This window comes from Galleria mellonella, unplaced genomic scaffold, assembly GCF_026898425.1.
Source record: "Galleria mellonella isolate WM207_F2 unplaced genomic scaffold, CSIRO_AGI_GalMel_v1 utg65, whole genome shotgun sequence".
In the NCBI taxonomy this organism is placed as follows: Eukaryota; Metazoa; Arthropoda; class Insecta; order Lepidoptera; family Pyralidae; genus Galleria; species Galleria mellonella.
Genome location: NW_026442138.1, coordinates 7,119,160 through 7,134,954, shown reverse-complemented (window position 1 = coordinate 7,134,954; position 15,795 = coordinate 7,119,160). Strand labels below are relative to the sequence as shown.

Below are 15,795 nucleotides of genomic sequence, written 5' to 3'. Positions count from 1 at the left end.
CTAAGGATTATCTATACTACTTTACAGTGGGGTAATTTGTTTGTTTGGACGCGCTAACTTCTGGAACTACTAGTCGGATTTTAAAAATTATTTTTGTACCATTATTGTAGCGGTGTTAAGAAAGGTTATAGGCTATTTAACATCACTATACGTTCACGGGCAAGGCCATACAGCTACTTGTATTGGTCCATTTTGATCCGCTTTTTTTTTTTAATGGATGTTAATGGAATGGTAATCCCGCCTGCACTATCGGTATACACTGGTATGACACCAGTGAGGGATGATAGATGATAAAGCAGGTCAGTTGGTCCGTCGTGACGAATTCAACAATAAATCAATCACTATGGTTTCCAGAGGGAACCACGTGGAGGTCGACCTGATAGGGTGTATTGCTGGCAATGGGATTACTAATCTCCATTACTAACAATCCCTTTTCCCCCCGTTTTATTCCGCTAAGTCAGATATGGGAGCGCGTGGTGGTGCCGGCGGGGCTTCGCGCTACGTCCGGTCTAGAATCGCGCCTGCGCTCGTTCGCGGCCTTGGAGCGAGCGACAGACGGCCGCGGCGGCAGCGGCGGTGTCGGGGCGGCCACCGCGCGGCTACGCATGCTGCTGGCGGACGGTGCGCGGCTACAGCACGAAGCGCGCCGTGACTTGCCCTGCGAAGCAGGTCTACCACCCTCCGCACGGACCGTGCTGCACGCGCTCTTCGACCTCTCCGTCTACGTCTACACCTCGGTTAGTGTGCAATGATCCTTATAATTTGTTTACACACACCTTTTATACTATTAACTTGTATACGAAGACGTTTTTAAGACAATGATGAACAAGCTGACTGCCAAACTGATGGAAAATAAAAACCGTCACCTATTAACATAGAATGCATCTTAATTTGATGTACCTGCTACTGTATGTATATTTCATTCAATAATTAGATTTCAATGTGACGCCATGGTACATAAAATGTGTTGTCATTCCTGATGACTACTGTGTTATACCTCTATACTCTGTAACTTTACTGCTATGGCTCACATTCTAAGTACAGTTACTTGGCAACACAAATTCGAATAGAACAGTCTTCTGCAGAGATATTCGAAAACTCTGGAGACTCTTGTACCAAGTGTATTTTAAAAATAAAGTTATATTTTATAGAAATATATATTTTTTTCTTTCCGAGAATTGTATCTGCCTTACCAAATGCGTGTTTCATTTCAATCACAGGTACGCATACTGGCTCAAATTCGTATGTACTGGATGCTCGGGTATTTTCCGTACTCGTATCGATTGCTTGTGCCGCGGCTCAACAAATTGCTCCGTGAAGAGGTGGGTGGGGTTGATGCAGGAGAGGAGGGGCACGCTCGCCACAAGGGGGCGCTGTGTATCCTGCTTGGACCGCGTGCTGGGCCGTTGGCAGCCAAGCACGACTGGGAGGTGGTGCGCCTACTCTGGCCCGCCATACTCAACGCGCCGCTTAGTGAAAAGCCCAGCATTGTTCGGTCAGTGCTCTTTGTACTATGTATAAAAATTAAAATCTTTTCTCTTTATAATATTAGTTCAGAGAAATATACATATTCTACGAAATCTTATTATAAATTTGAATCTTCACTAACATATAAGGCATTAACATTTTCTAAGCCATGTATTTTTCATGAAAGTATATTTCGACAGAATAAAATTGGATGGAAATAGGTAATAATTTAGATGTTTACTAAAATTCAATAAATAAATAACATTTTAAAATAATTCTACGCCAGATTAGAGCAGCTATTCATCGAATGTCTACACCGGCACTATCCGGCCGTGAACACCCGCCTAACGATGTCCCAGGGCGTCATCGACGCCGCCAAACCTCTGCTCACTGCATCTCAACTCGCTGACCCAGTCTTTATTGAACAATTAACGGGCGCTACAGAACGGGAGTTAGCTCATTCACATAAAATGGAGAAATTGTATGTGGAATTAATCGATGAACTGGTGAATGTGGCCGATGCGCCGAATGTGTAAGTGATGGCTAAATATAAAAAATTTATTCGATTAGTTAATCAAATACTAATTTATTAACAAACAAAAAAATCAACAGGAATCACAACACAAATATCAAATTGAATTATAAAACAGAAGATATATAATACATATTAATTATTTTTTAACTCTTTATTGCACCATTTAAAGAATAATATAAAAATATATATTATACTATGCTTATAAATGACAAAAGGTGGTTTTGTCGCTAAAGCAGTCTCTTCCAGACAATATTTCACTTTCTGCATGAAATTAAGAAGTTTTTATAGTCTGTAGCTAGATTGCTATGAGCAACAATGCAATTTTTTCAATCGACTTTAAAAAAGAGATGCTCGATTAAATTTTTTTTTTTTTATGTTTATTACCTTATAACTTTATAATTTGTAAACCAATTTAGAATATTCTTTTGATACAAAAGAATTTTGTATATATTATATAATATAAGGTTATACTTTAAAATTGGTCTCATAAAAATTGTATCCAAATACGTTTTGTAGTTCAGTTTTTAAGTCAAAATAATTAGTTTGACCATGATTGAAGCCTGTATTTTTTTTTTTTGCAAAATCATGTATATTAATGCGCAATAAAGATTTATTATTTTTATTTTCTATTACCTAGTGTGTGGCGTCGCCTCGAGCTCGTTATGCATATGCTGTCCTTCTGTCCATCCATACAAACGGAGTACCCGAGTAACGCCGTCAAGCTGATGCTGCACTCGCTTCTACACGATAACATAACAGTGCGTCGCATCGCGCAGCGCCTCGTCTACTATACACTGAAGCAAGTCAAACGACCGATCAAGAAGATTCTGGTGGATCCATACGAGATGGCCGGAGTTGAGAGGCCAGAGAAACCTGTGCCAGGTAATGTCCTGAATGTAGTTGTATTCCTGTTACAATGAGCTGTTTGTTTCGAATCTTTAAAATTTCCAACACATGTATGATATTTGAAGAATATTTATATTATACATATATATATATATATATATATATATATATATATATATATATATATATATAATGCCACATGGTCCCTACATAGAATGGGCCACCCCTTCATTTCGTATCGTAAGACGCAACTAGTGGACTTAATTATCGAGGGATGGGCAGCAGTGTCCCTCTTAAAACGTCACCAAAACTAACTGGTTTCCGAATCAACTATAAGGCCTATGGTCAAGAGAGGAGAGTTAATGACTGGATATGTTGATATTGATGTCTATCTATCCTATTTAAGAGCTGCGCTCTTGTCGGTGGAACTCTTGCCACTCACTACGATTTTCAGCGAGTCTCTTCACCTCTTGATATGACACGACACCAACTCCTTCCTTGATCTGCCTGATGTAACTATGTCTCGGTCGGTCATCGGTTATTGATGTATAATTTTTAATTTATATTGCGATGTTGAGATAGTACAGCCACTTGACAATACTCACATGTTTTCTTCAAGGGCACCAGATAATCTGTGACAAATATCACATAAATGTTTATAATTATAAAATGAGTAAAATTGTTGTTAATATTTATAGCAACATTATGGAAGGTTTCTCAATCTGTGTCCATTGCACCAATATCTAAACAAATATTACTGACGTCACTGTATAATGTTAGCTGTGTATAATATTCGTGAAGCTGAATAAATTACTAATTATGGCAGTGTATTTACACATTTCAATCCTTTTTTTAGGTTACAGAAAGGATTTAGAGTGGGTAACATGGTCAGAAGACAGGATTCCTAAGAATGAAGAGGAATGGGATAGACCATGGTTAAAGAATTCTAAAAATGGCTTCTATGCATGGCCCAATAAACTTGAGGTAATTAATTTAATTTATTATGATTACATTATTTTCGATTTGTGTTCATAATACTTTTATGTTGATGGATTTTAATATTTTTTTCAATCTATATCTTAGGTAGCCGCGCCATCTAGCGAACAAGTCCGCATATTCGACTTGCCTCTTGAAGAAATGACAGACAACCAGCGGTTAATAATGGAATTCTTTACTGACAATACCAATATTGAAAAGTTGGTCTCGTTTCTCACCGTAGAAGAGAAAAAAGGCAAAGACAAATTCAGTGGCCTGAGGTTCTCATTGTTTAAAGTGAGTAATAGTCAGAGAAGCTATTAGCTAGTATTCTTGAGATTTTTCTGATAATATTAACAATATTAGGAAATTCTAATATATAACTGGACAATGGGAATGGAAATAGTTATATTAATGAATTATTAATGTAACTACAATTTAGTAAAGACACTGTGATGTAAACACTGTACTGCTCTTGAAGAAGACTTCTGGATGAAGTAGTAACAATTATCGGAAACGGCAAACACTATGTTCAATAAATTCCCATTATCCAGTTATATATTTTAATTAAAAGTAATCATAAATTTAAAAAATAATATTGAGATATTCTGTTAATATTTATTTTACATATATCTACCTGGACTCGACCTTTTTAACATATAACTTATTATTTTTTACGCAATTTGGAATAGCACTCATGCTACCCAAGTGTTGCTGTTTCTGGGGATTATTAAATTTAATTTTACCCTTAATTAATCAAATTTACATTTTCTTTTGGATAATCTCAATACGACACGTATTTTTTGAGGGAAACAATATCATTGAGATGTTCGGTCCCAGATGCTGTTCTCTCACTTCGGTCCCGAGGTGACGAACAAGCTGGTATCAGCTGCGACGGAACGCGCCGGCTCGCCGCAAGAAGCATCACAGCGGTTCGCGGCCGAGATAGCCGCCGCCGCACTGCGCGCCCCCAGACATTGGGCCTTCGCCCCCGCTCAGGCCTTGTACGAGAACGTCATCTTACTCCTCACTACGGGTAATTAAATATTTTTGATAGCATGATTAGAATGAAATTAAGCTCCCATTATTTCTTTTATACAGTTTAGAATTACAAACAATGATTATCACAGAATACACTGTTGACTTCTCATGCTATGTCAGATTACATGCTATTCCTGAGAAACATGGTGTTGTCTCGCTTCTATATTTTTTTATGCCTTTAATCTTTTAGTAATTGGTTAGTAGAGCATACAATAAAAACAAAGTAAATATCCTATTTGAAGTAAAATTTGTCCATAGAATTTTATTACAGTACAGTACAGTATTAGTCTGCTACTGCATCGCACATTTTTTTTTTATTAAAATATAGCCTATCACTTGCTCTGAATTTAATATAGCTTTTTACAGGCGAAAGAATTGTTAAAATCACTTAGGTAGTTTTTGAGTTTGTCTATTACAAACAGACGTGCAAAAAATCAAATACTTAAATATCAATTACTCTTTATAATATTACTTTTAGATAGACTATTACAATTGACATTTCTCCTATAGGCCTGACATCCGTGACGGTGGAAACTATGGAGGACTGGGCGACGAGCGTGGTGATGGGCATGGAGCGGGTAGACCCGCTGCGGGCCGCGCCCGTACTGCGCGCCTTGCTGGCACTGTGTGCACCCCCCGCCCCCGCTGCCGCCGCCGACACCAACGCCGATACCTCTACCGCCACCCCCGCAGCCCCCGCAGCCCCCGTCGACACAGACACCTCCTTCGTCATCTGCGCTAGGCTATACGCGCTACAGGTAAGTAACTGGCACATTAACCCTAAAAAACCAATGTGCATGTTGTAAACAATAATGTCTAATGTGAAAAAAAATATTTTGATTTTTTTACTTCTATACATTGGGCATATCATGGCAACTTTTAACATTGTATAGTTAATTGAGTACTGGATAATTGCTGTTTTTTTTTTAAATAATGCAATTGTATTTTATAAATTTATTATTATTATTTTAATTAATGTTTTATATAGTTACTTTTTTTATACTCTATGATGGTTAAACATAGCGTACTAGAGTTCTATAACATCAAACTTACAACTGCTGGTTTGTTACAACTATGTTTATGCAAATAAATGATTGATTTAATAAATAGATAAATAAATAAATATCCGAGTGAAATACCAGTGTCTTTTAATAAATAATACTATAATTATAACATTTCATTGCTTTTTTTTTTTGTTAAGAGCGCGATCGCGACATTAAACTGGCGAGTGGCGCCGCTCGCAACTGAAGTGCTCAAAAGACTAGAAGCTGCGAACTTCACGCAACACCCGTATCAAAACGTGCGCGAAATTGTAGGCAGGTAAGCATGCTTCTGCTCATCTACACTAATATTATAAAGAGGAAAGATTTGTATTTTTGTGTGTATGTTTGTAATGAATAAACTCAAAAACTACTTTGCCGGTTTTAAAAATTCTTTCACCATTAGAAAACTACATTCACCCTGAGTAACATAGGCTATATTTATTGCTAGAAAAGATTAGGGATCCTTACTAAAACTTTAGTAACGTAACTCAAGGTGTAAAAAATGCTATAAAATATCTTTCGTCGCGTGCGTTGCGGAAACTATTGGTGATAGAACAAAAGTATGTTCTACAATATTAAAGAAAATATCAATAACTACAAAAAACCTTGCGATATATATATGTCCAACTATTATCGTTATGTCACAATAACCATTTTTTAAAATGTTGCATAAATGTTTACCCGTGCGAAGCCGGGACGGGCCGCTAGTAGGGGAGAGTTGGGTATATTGTAATGCCTGATAATTTGTACCATGTCAAAATTTCCTACTAAACATCACTATTTTTCTTTTCTGACAAAACGAAACTAAGCACTGACAGTGCCCTCAATTTCTTTTGGTTTTGTAATGACGTCCGACAATTGCATTGTATCTGAGAAAAAAAATACTATTTGGTTAGTGTTTGATGTAAATTTTGACGAGTGTTTCTAAGCATATAACTCAATGAAAAGATAAGTTATAATTTTGCTGTATATTTTATTGAATATATCAACAATTACCTTTCAAACTATATAGTTATGAGCGCGTTAGATTTTGGGGTTATTTTGTAACAGATACATATTTTTTAAATCTTTTGGTTTTATAAATCGTACTACTAGTAGTTATCTAAATTGTACTGGTACAATTAACCCGACGAGACAAAACCTTCACCCCCACGTCACATCCATAAATACAGTAAAAGGCTTTAATAAACAAAATGTTTACGGTTCTATGATCTAATAGAAAAGATAACTGATGTAAATGGCCTAACAGCTGTTAATTGTATTCAATGTCGATAAATGCGGATTATCGACAATTCAAAAGAAACCATAAAAAGTAGTGGTTTAAAAATAACACAAAATAAGAAAAATATAATTCCAGAGAAAAAGATTGAATAACTCAGAAAATACAAAGGTCTTCTACGTCAATCTGCAACGAGTTTTGGGGATGTAGTTCTAGAGCTGGTAGACGACAATGACGATGATGATAAGGAAAATATTTGTTCTATATCTGAGGGTCACTTCTTCAACAAAACTGGGCTTCAAATCCACATATTTGTGACAATTGTTTAAATTAAATCAGTGTTAAATTGAGCAAAGACTTTGATCTCAGTACAAAATAATTTTTGATTGACCAAATTGTAATTTTAAGTTAAAACTGTTTTTTTCTTCGTTTTCATAAAAGAAATAATTTAATTTTATAATTAAGAAGGTAATTTAATTTGAAGGTAATTTGATGATTGTTTTGTTTTTGATAATTCTATATAATTTTTTTTTTAAGTTATGAATGTTACTTATTGGAGAAAAAATAATTTTATGTCTGTTACTACTTTTTTTATAATAATTAAAATATTATCATGGATAATATTGAGTATTAGTAATATTAAATATTTTATACAATTATTAAACATTTAACATGTTTGAATGTCCCTTAACTATTAGTGGTACAATTTAGCTAACCTATGGTACATTTAAACCGACTAGTCGGGTAAATTGTTCCAATCGGAAGCCTTTAGAAAAACGAATATTTTGAGAAATCGGTTAAGAGTATAGGGTCGACATTGCGGTATATGATAAACGAGGTTCTAAACAATTTGGCATTGGATAAATAATTTGACTAAATTAATAGGGAAACGAGATATTTTGCTGATACTGAAAAATGGTACAATATATCCGACTCTCCCCTATTATATAGAATAATATGTTGCAACGATTGAACTAGTATTTTAAGAAATGATCAATAACTTGTTGCTGTCGCACTAGATGCTTTTATAATCAAGTCTTCTTTCTGTTATTTCAAATCTTATTTTTATTATTTGATTAAATGTCTTGAAAAGAATACAACACTGGATTTTGCTTAGCAATAAATCAACGACTTCTATTTTGACATAATTAATATTGACCAATTGTACCTTTCATTTAATAAAATAAATGTAATTTTAGATTATGTTCTACAAAAATACCGACTTAGATTTTTACAAAACCTATTATATTATAAAAAATATTGATTTATAAACTAAACTGAACCGCTTTTGATAACATTTCTATGTGACCAATCTGCAAGTTTATCCTTTAAGATAAAAAAGAATTTTCCACATCGGTTTTAAAAAGGAGTTTTTATTGGTTTGTAATTTTTTATGTTTCTTATCTCATGATTCCGTTATTATATTCCCGTGATTTAATTATAAACCGATTAGGATTTTTTTTTTATATATATAAAAAAAGGATATGCTTACAAATTAGTCCCATAGAAATTTTATGAAAATCGCATCGGTAGGTCTTTTTTAATGGATGATAATGGAATAGTAACTCTGTCTGCGCTATCGGTATACGCTGGCAGGTCACCAGTAAGTGATGATAAGTGAGGATGAAACCAGGGGGCCTACCATGAAATGAAATTCCGAAGTTTCGGACTCAAGTTCGTGTTTTCGTTCATACCTAATACGGCCCAGTAAATGGAACTTAACATTTCCTTCGTCCCAAATCCTACCATAAAAGTCCAAAGGAATAATATTTTAATATTATTAATGTTTTAAACGGTAAGTATTATGTAATTTTAACATCAATTTGTGTTTCGTTCGGCTTCGAAATTTCGGAAAACATTTCATGGTACGCCCTCAGGTCAGTTAGCCCATCGTGACGAATTCCACTAGAATTAATCACGATAGTTTCACGGGGGAACTACGTGGAAGTCAACCTGATAAGGTGTATTGCTGGCAATGGGTCGGTTAGACCCCATTACTAACAATAATGGGATCTAATCCCTTTCCCCCCGCATCAGTAGGTTAGTTCTTATATTAAAATAACTGGTTTTGCCACATCTGAAGTCAGTTTTATTTTTGTGAAACATAAACTTAATATTTCATTGTGACGATAAAGTCATGCCGTGTGCTGTTCTAAGTGAAATTATAAAAAGACTCATTGAATACATTGTCCACGCAGTATGCTGATGACAATCTTCGACCTGGAGATAGTGTTTCCGGGCGGTAGTGAGTGTAACGCGCCGCGGCTAGAGGACTTCCTCGCCGCTGTCAAACCGCGACTGGCCGCACTTTATGATGAAAACGGCGATATAGGTAAGTCTGAGCATTCATGTATTGTAGAATTATTATATTGGTGAGTGTAATTAGACCTATTTTATATACTATTATGGGGGGAAACAAATATTTTTAAGATCACCAACACAAGAGAGGAGGGTTTCACCAGAGGGAGACTTTGTACAAAAGTCGATTGCTTGGATATCTCTGTTCCATTCGTGTTTCTACTGTGAAGCAGTTGTGTTTGCATGGCTGTGTTTCGGTTTGCAGGATAATAACATCTGAGTCCTCAGGAATGGCAACGCATGGAGGGTATCATGGGCGAAACAGTATACTCTGTTATGTCCATGGTACTGCTCATATTTATAGGCGACAGTTACCACTTTCCATCAGGTGGGCCGTTAGCTTGTTTGCCATTCTAAGTTGTATATTTAAAAAAAAAAAAACAAGATACAACAAAGCATTTCAATACAGTACACTAGTGGATTAAGATTGTTTTTACATTTAGGGGCAATTACAGCATGCTTTTTGTTTGTGAAACAGTAAAATAGAAAATAAATTATTAAATATTATCAAATAAATAAAGATATTAGTAATATACGCATAAAGTGGAACTAATGATTGAATCATTTCAATAGAATTTAAATTGTTTCATTTATTTATTTATAAGTAAAACAATCTGTTAGCGTGGCGTTTTAATAAATAAGAGAATGGATATTTGTAAAGATTGTACTATACACCACTGTAAACTTTCCAAGTAAGTATTTAACTAAATATGTACATATAAACTGTACCTGTAATACTCAACGAAATAGAAAGATGAATAAATAAGGATAGATTGAATCTATTACTTAATCTTGTTTGTTAATCATTGCCGGCCTTATTTTTAAGAACCTCATGCTGTAGTCTCTAGGGAAAACGTATATATAATGTTTATTTATTTATTTAATAAACAAATAATACAAAAAACAGTTCTTAAAGATGTAGTTGTTTAATGTAAGTCACATATAAACATATCGAGATCATACGGAGAAACTTGCTATAAATAATAAGGAAAGGATAAAGACAGATTGAAACGTTACGAAATTAATTTGATACCAATAAAGAAATAAGGCATATGAGTTACTAAACGAAATGTGGAATTAATTCAGAATAGTTAAGAAATTCTTTTGTGATTAATTACAAATTTAATAAAAAAAAAACTGATCATGTCTAAGTGAATACAACATAATCAAATGAACATTTGATTTTGCCCACAGCATCTTTTGCCTTACTACTTATGTTTAAAAAAATAACCAATTTCCTTCAAAACAGAATATCAAAATGTATTAACTATTGTAGTATTTCGTTATATCATTAGATTGTTTCAGCAAGAATATGTAATGAATTAAAATATTGATATCTTCCATAGTTTTATAGTTGTCTCAAAGGTATTTCACTCATTGAAATATTTTTTTTTAGAAAATAGATAATTTATTAAATATCTCTTTGTTTACAGTGGTAAAGACTGCGGCGTCTATGATAGCTGGACAGTGCGTGTCTCGCGAGGTGAATTTGTGCGAGCCCGCGTTGGATACGACGCAAGAGACCGCCGTCGAGGTTACCGTCGCGCAACTCTCGCCCGATGACGTCATCGCAGAGGACACGCCGCAGGTTGGTCATTCGTCATACTCGGGAACGGAATTTTTGATTCAACTTTAAAAATAAGCAGTTCTCATAACTCTGTCAGTTCTATATCGATTTAAAAAAAAAAACTTTTTTTTTATCTGAAATAGATATACATAAAACCACGAGATACATAAGTCAAAATTATTTATATCTGCTTTACTTTCGTTAGGTCTTTTCTCTCTTTATGTGACTGCAGTGCACGTGATGAGCAACGAATCACTTTGTCCTTTTCAATTACCAGTAAGTGATTAATTCTTAGAGATAATCACTAAAAATTAATCGTGATGGTTTCCTCCACGGTGGATCATTCGCAAGGGTATATCGTTAAATTCCTTCCCCTCCCCATTTGTTGTATTAAAACTGTGACGTTTACAGACAAGCGAGGAGAGCTCGGAATGCGCGTCCCGCAGCGGGGTGGCCCGCGTGGAACGACTGGACACGCAGCTGGTTTCGCGGCTGCAGTCGGCGCTGCGGCTAGCGGCTGACTGTGCCGCGCCGCCTCCACCCCCGGCGCAACCCGCCCCCCACCATCACGCCAACGCTGTCAACCTACTTACTACCGGTACGTCACCATAAACCCCCCTTTTACTATCATCATAATGTCAGCTTTTAATTGTCAACTGCTGAACATAAACCTCTCCCTGGGAGGTTATGCCAGTAGTTGCCACGTTTAGCAGGTGGATTAGCAACCACAGTTAGATCTTGAAGATATTTTAAAAGGGATGACTTGGAGATGTTTTAAGATCAAACCAATTCAGAAAAGTTCATTCTAACCTTATTGACTTCATCACATTTTCACATTTTTTACATGTAGCATATTGTTAGGAGGTTTCGAAATTGTGTCGAACCTGGTCCCAGCCAATGTACGTCATTTATAAAATAGCTAATCTCAAGCACGATCGAAATAAATACATCTTTTTCTGCTTTCGAGTTTTCCAACAAAAACTACAATTTTGTTACCAAACTGAAGTATTAATATTATTATAATAATATTAATACTTCAGTTTCAATAATAATATATATTTAATAGTATTAGTATTAATATTTTTTACTCGACAATTTTTTTAAAACCGGGTTTAGTGCCTTCGCCGAGTGGAGCATAATTATTTATCAGTATTTATAACATGTTTTGTGTGGCAGTGCTGCGCGGGTGCATGGGAGTGGTGGTGCGAGGGGTGTCGGGCGGCGGCGCGAGTGGTGCGCGTGCGCTGCAGGCGTTAGTGCGTGACGCATGCGCGGTGGCGGCGCGTGGCCCGCAGCTGGACGAGCTGCCGCGTGCCGCTGCCGCCTTCCTCGCCGCGCTCGCCTTACACCTGCACCACGCGCAACCTTTCGACGACGCGCTCGTCTTGCTGCACAAGCTTGCTGATGGTCTGTATTATTTTGCTACTTCATGAATAAAGGAGATTCACAGGTGATGTTCGAATACAGTGACTACACTAGGTTGACCACCTAATATGCTCGCTGACGATGACCACACAGTGTATTGTCGATGTAGACAACAAGATACCAATGAATTGATTTTTTTACTTGAATACTACCTATAATATAGTTTTTTTTTACAACTGAAAACAAACTGACAATTCACATAGCAACTATGGTCTATAGATATTATGTTACAGTTATAGAATACGTTAAATATCACCATTACAAAATACCCCAGAATTACCATAGTAATGAACACAGGTACTCGGTAATGGTAACATCCACAGTAAAAATTCATTGTTTAAATAATATATATTGTTACAAACAGATCGTTCGTGGTGGGCACGACTGTCGTGTCTAGAGTTCGCACAGCCGCTGCTATTCTACGGACTGCCTCTATTGTGTGACCGCACCGATCGGGCAGTGAGCGCTGAACAGTTTGCCCTGAAACTTATGCGCGATCCCAGATTAGAAGTGAGTATACTTACAAGTGACTAAAAGTAGATTGATAATTTTATTAATTTAAAAACAACTATATCTATCATTACCTATCTCTCTAATTTGCTTTGACGTTCACTACGTGTGATTTACCTTGATCTATTTAGTATATTAATGTATTTATGTATTATTATTTATATTATATATGTATGTTTATGTATTGTAATCTTATTTTTATATTTAAAATATTTTGCGTTTTGTTTGATTCCTTTTATGTATTTACTATGTCTGAGTGTCTGTGTGTGTGTCTTGCGCCATCTTCTTTCTCTCTGTACTTATCTATTATTTATGCCAGGTTGTCTGTAAGAGATTACTTTTAGCGATAAGGCCGCCTTTTGTATATGTACATTCTATATAAATACTCCTTGTATACATTTTTATTGTGCGCAATAAAGAGTTTATTATTATTATTATTAAATCAATAACCAAATAATCAATTTGATATCAAGTGACCTTCTCAATAATTGAATATTTAGTGCTTACATTTTATCTGCAGATATATTTTATGCATTTCACTGTTGTTTATGTTATACATTTTATGTGACACACTTAAATTACACTGTTAATCTTTACATTTTATTTATATAATTTAATAATTAATATTATTGTTAAAATCACATTATATTTCCATTATTCATCCCATCTATTTGTATTTGAAACTTTAACACATTATTCATTGGCATTTGAAAACATTATTCATCCCATCTAATTGATTTCTATATAAATTATTTGGCCTGTTATGTAATTTATTTAAAAAAACTAAGAATGGCAAAAAAACTGATAGTTCACCTGATAGAAAGTAACAGATGTCGCCTATAAATATCTTGCATAAACATCACTTATTCTAACAAGTATATCTGCAGTCCATTTGCTTTATAAATTAATAATGCCGCGTCTACATTATTAGAATCAAAAGTAAAAATACCTCTAATATCCCAATTTTATAATATATAAATGCATATTACTATTATTAGGTCCGACAATCTGCGGCAAAACTACTAACTGGATTAATGCACTGCCGCGCCCTACCCGACGAGCAACAAACGTTGCGAACTCTTACACGGAACTGTCGCTCAAAGCAGCTGGTAGAGAGGCACTGTGGTGTCCTCGGTCTGTGCGCTTACCTAGCGTCCAGGCCATATAGTCTCGGTCCCAGGTTAGGAGAAGTTTTAGCGGAGCTGGCCAAACATACGAACGCGCCGGATCCTATACCAGCAACTATACGCAAATCACTTGCCGAATTCAGACGCACACATCAAGACGACTGGCCCAAACACAGGGAACAATTAACAGAAGAAGAACTGGATCTGCTTGCGGACCTCACTTCACCGCCCTCCTATTGTGCCTAAACAATGACAAGGCTCTTTATAGACATTTACAGTTCTTAATCTAAGTAAATGTATTCAACAAAATGGCAGAACATATAGTTAGCTAAGACTTCCTGACAATCTGTATAGACATTTACAATTCTTGTTCTAAGTTTTCTAATTTCTGGTACTTTCCAATTATATGTATATATTTGTTAATATTGTTTCTCAAATATATAATTAGCTAATTTATAAAAAAGTATTTCATATTTTTACGTTACGTTACACAATTTATTCAACTCTTAGTTTAATCCTTAGATTACATAGTCTCAAAAACGGGTCAACTTTTTGTCAGCTAATTGTGAAATTAGTGTTACGCTTACAACGTATTTGACGTGGCTATATTTATTTAATAATTAAAATGAGTTTTTGCGCACTAAAAAGAAAAAATATAAGATATAAAACTAATGAAGGAATGGCCATCACTTTAATGACATTAACCGTCCATATTTAAAAAATACATGGATCCATGTATTTTTTAAATTTCACAAATGCCGATTTTCAACATTTCACGTCAAAATTTTATTAATTTTTAAAGAAAGAATTATGAAGGTCTTTTTATCGCATTATTATTCTTTATCTGCGCATTTTTAATAAATAATTAAATATGTAAATAAAGTGAAATATTATAAAGGATTATTTAATACTAATAATATTTTAAGTTACGACCTTCAAGTAATAATTTCTAATTTGGTAACATTGCGAGGAAAACAATTGTATGAAAAAGTTGACCCGCTTTTTTCAAAGCATTTGGATGGAGATACGATCTATAATATCTAAGTTTGAATCAAAGCTCACAATACTTCTATTATTATTATTTTTTTTTTTTTTGTTAAGATGGTTGTAGGACTGGATAGATGTAAATTGAAAAGTTAGAGATAGACATTTTGATAAACTATAGATACGAGTATAAACGAATATGGTTATTTTTACGATTAGATGTTTAAATTTTTATTGGGTTTACATAATTGGTGATTATCGCACTAAATAATATTTTTTTGTTACTTATAGATACCAAATATGTGATCAGTAATTTTATTTGGCAATTGTAAAAATAATTTTCATTTTCTGTTTCTGTGGTGACATTTTGAACTAAGTACATCAATATTTTGATCGTTGTATTGTAACACATTTTGTTGTTTATGTACCTATATAATTTTGGACTGTTTTATTATAAAGATATCCAATAGCATAATTCTAAATTGATTGATTGAAATTTTCTTTTTGATCGAATAAAGGTTCATAAGGGTTTGTAAATATTATGTATAAATATTTTTTAGGAATTTAAATAAAATAAACTTAATGAGATATCAATTGTTTCATTATTTTTAGTAATTCTAACACAAATATTTTGCAAAGTATTTTAAAGATCAATTAAGTGTTTACAAGATATGAAATAACAGTTAATCCTTACAAAA

General features: G+C 34.6%; 1 protein-coding gene across 2 annotated transcripts in view; it reads left to right on the top strand.

Annotated features, from left to right (window-relative positions):
- Positions 1-15,685, top strand: part of LOC113519800 (proteasome activator complex subunit 4B-like) — a 29,847-nt gene extending 14,162 nt beyond the window's left edge. For both annotated transcript variants that reach the window (XM_031914330.2, XM_026905013.3), the window contains 15 exons: positions 462-737; positions 1,221-1,495; positions 1,754-1,999; positions 2,640-2,884; positions 3,705-3,832; positions 3,932-4,120; positions 4,664-4,859; positions 5,375-5,622; positions 6,066-6,184; positions 9,325-9,458; positions 10,918-11,072; positions 11,463-11,649; positions 12,228-12,458; positions 12,841-12,986; positions 13,985-15,685. In XM_031914330.2, the coding sequence (XP_031770190.1) occupies positions 462-737; positions 1,221-1,495; positions 1,754-1,999; positions 2,640-2,884; positions 3,705-3,832; positions 3,932-4,120; positions 4,664-4,859; positions 5,375-5,622; positions 6,066-6,184; positions 9,325-9,458; positions 10,918-11,072; positions 11,463-11,649; positions 12,228-12,458; positions 12,841-12,986; positions 13,985-14,359 (3,150 nt within the window). In that variant the 3' untranslated portion in view covers positions 14,360-15,685. The remainder of the gene's footprint in view (positions 1-461; positions 738-1,220; positions 1,496-1,753; positions 2,000-2,639; positions 2,885-3,704; positions 3,833-3,931; positions 4,121-4,663; positions 4,860-5,374; positions 5,623-6,065; positions 6,185-9,324; positions 9,459-10,917; positions 11,073-11,462; positions 11,650-12,227; positions 12,459-12,840; positions 12,987-13,984) is intronic.
- The last annotated feature ends 110 nt before the right edge of the window (positions 15,686-15,795 follow it).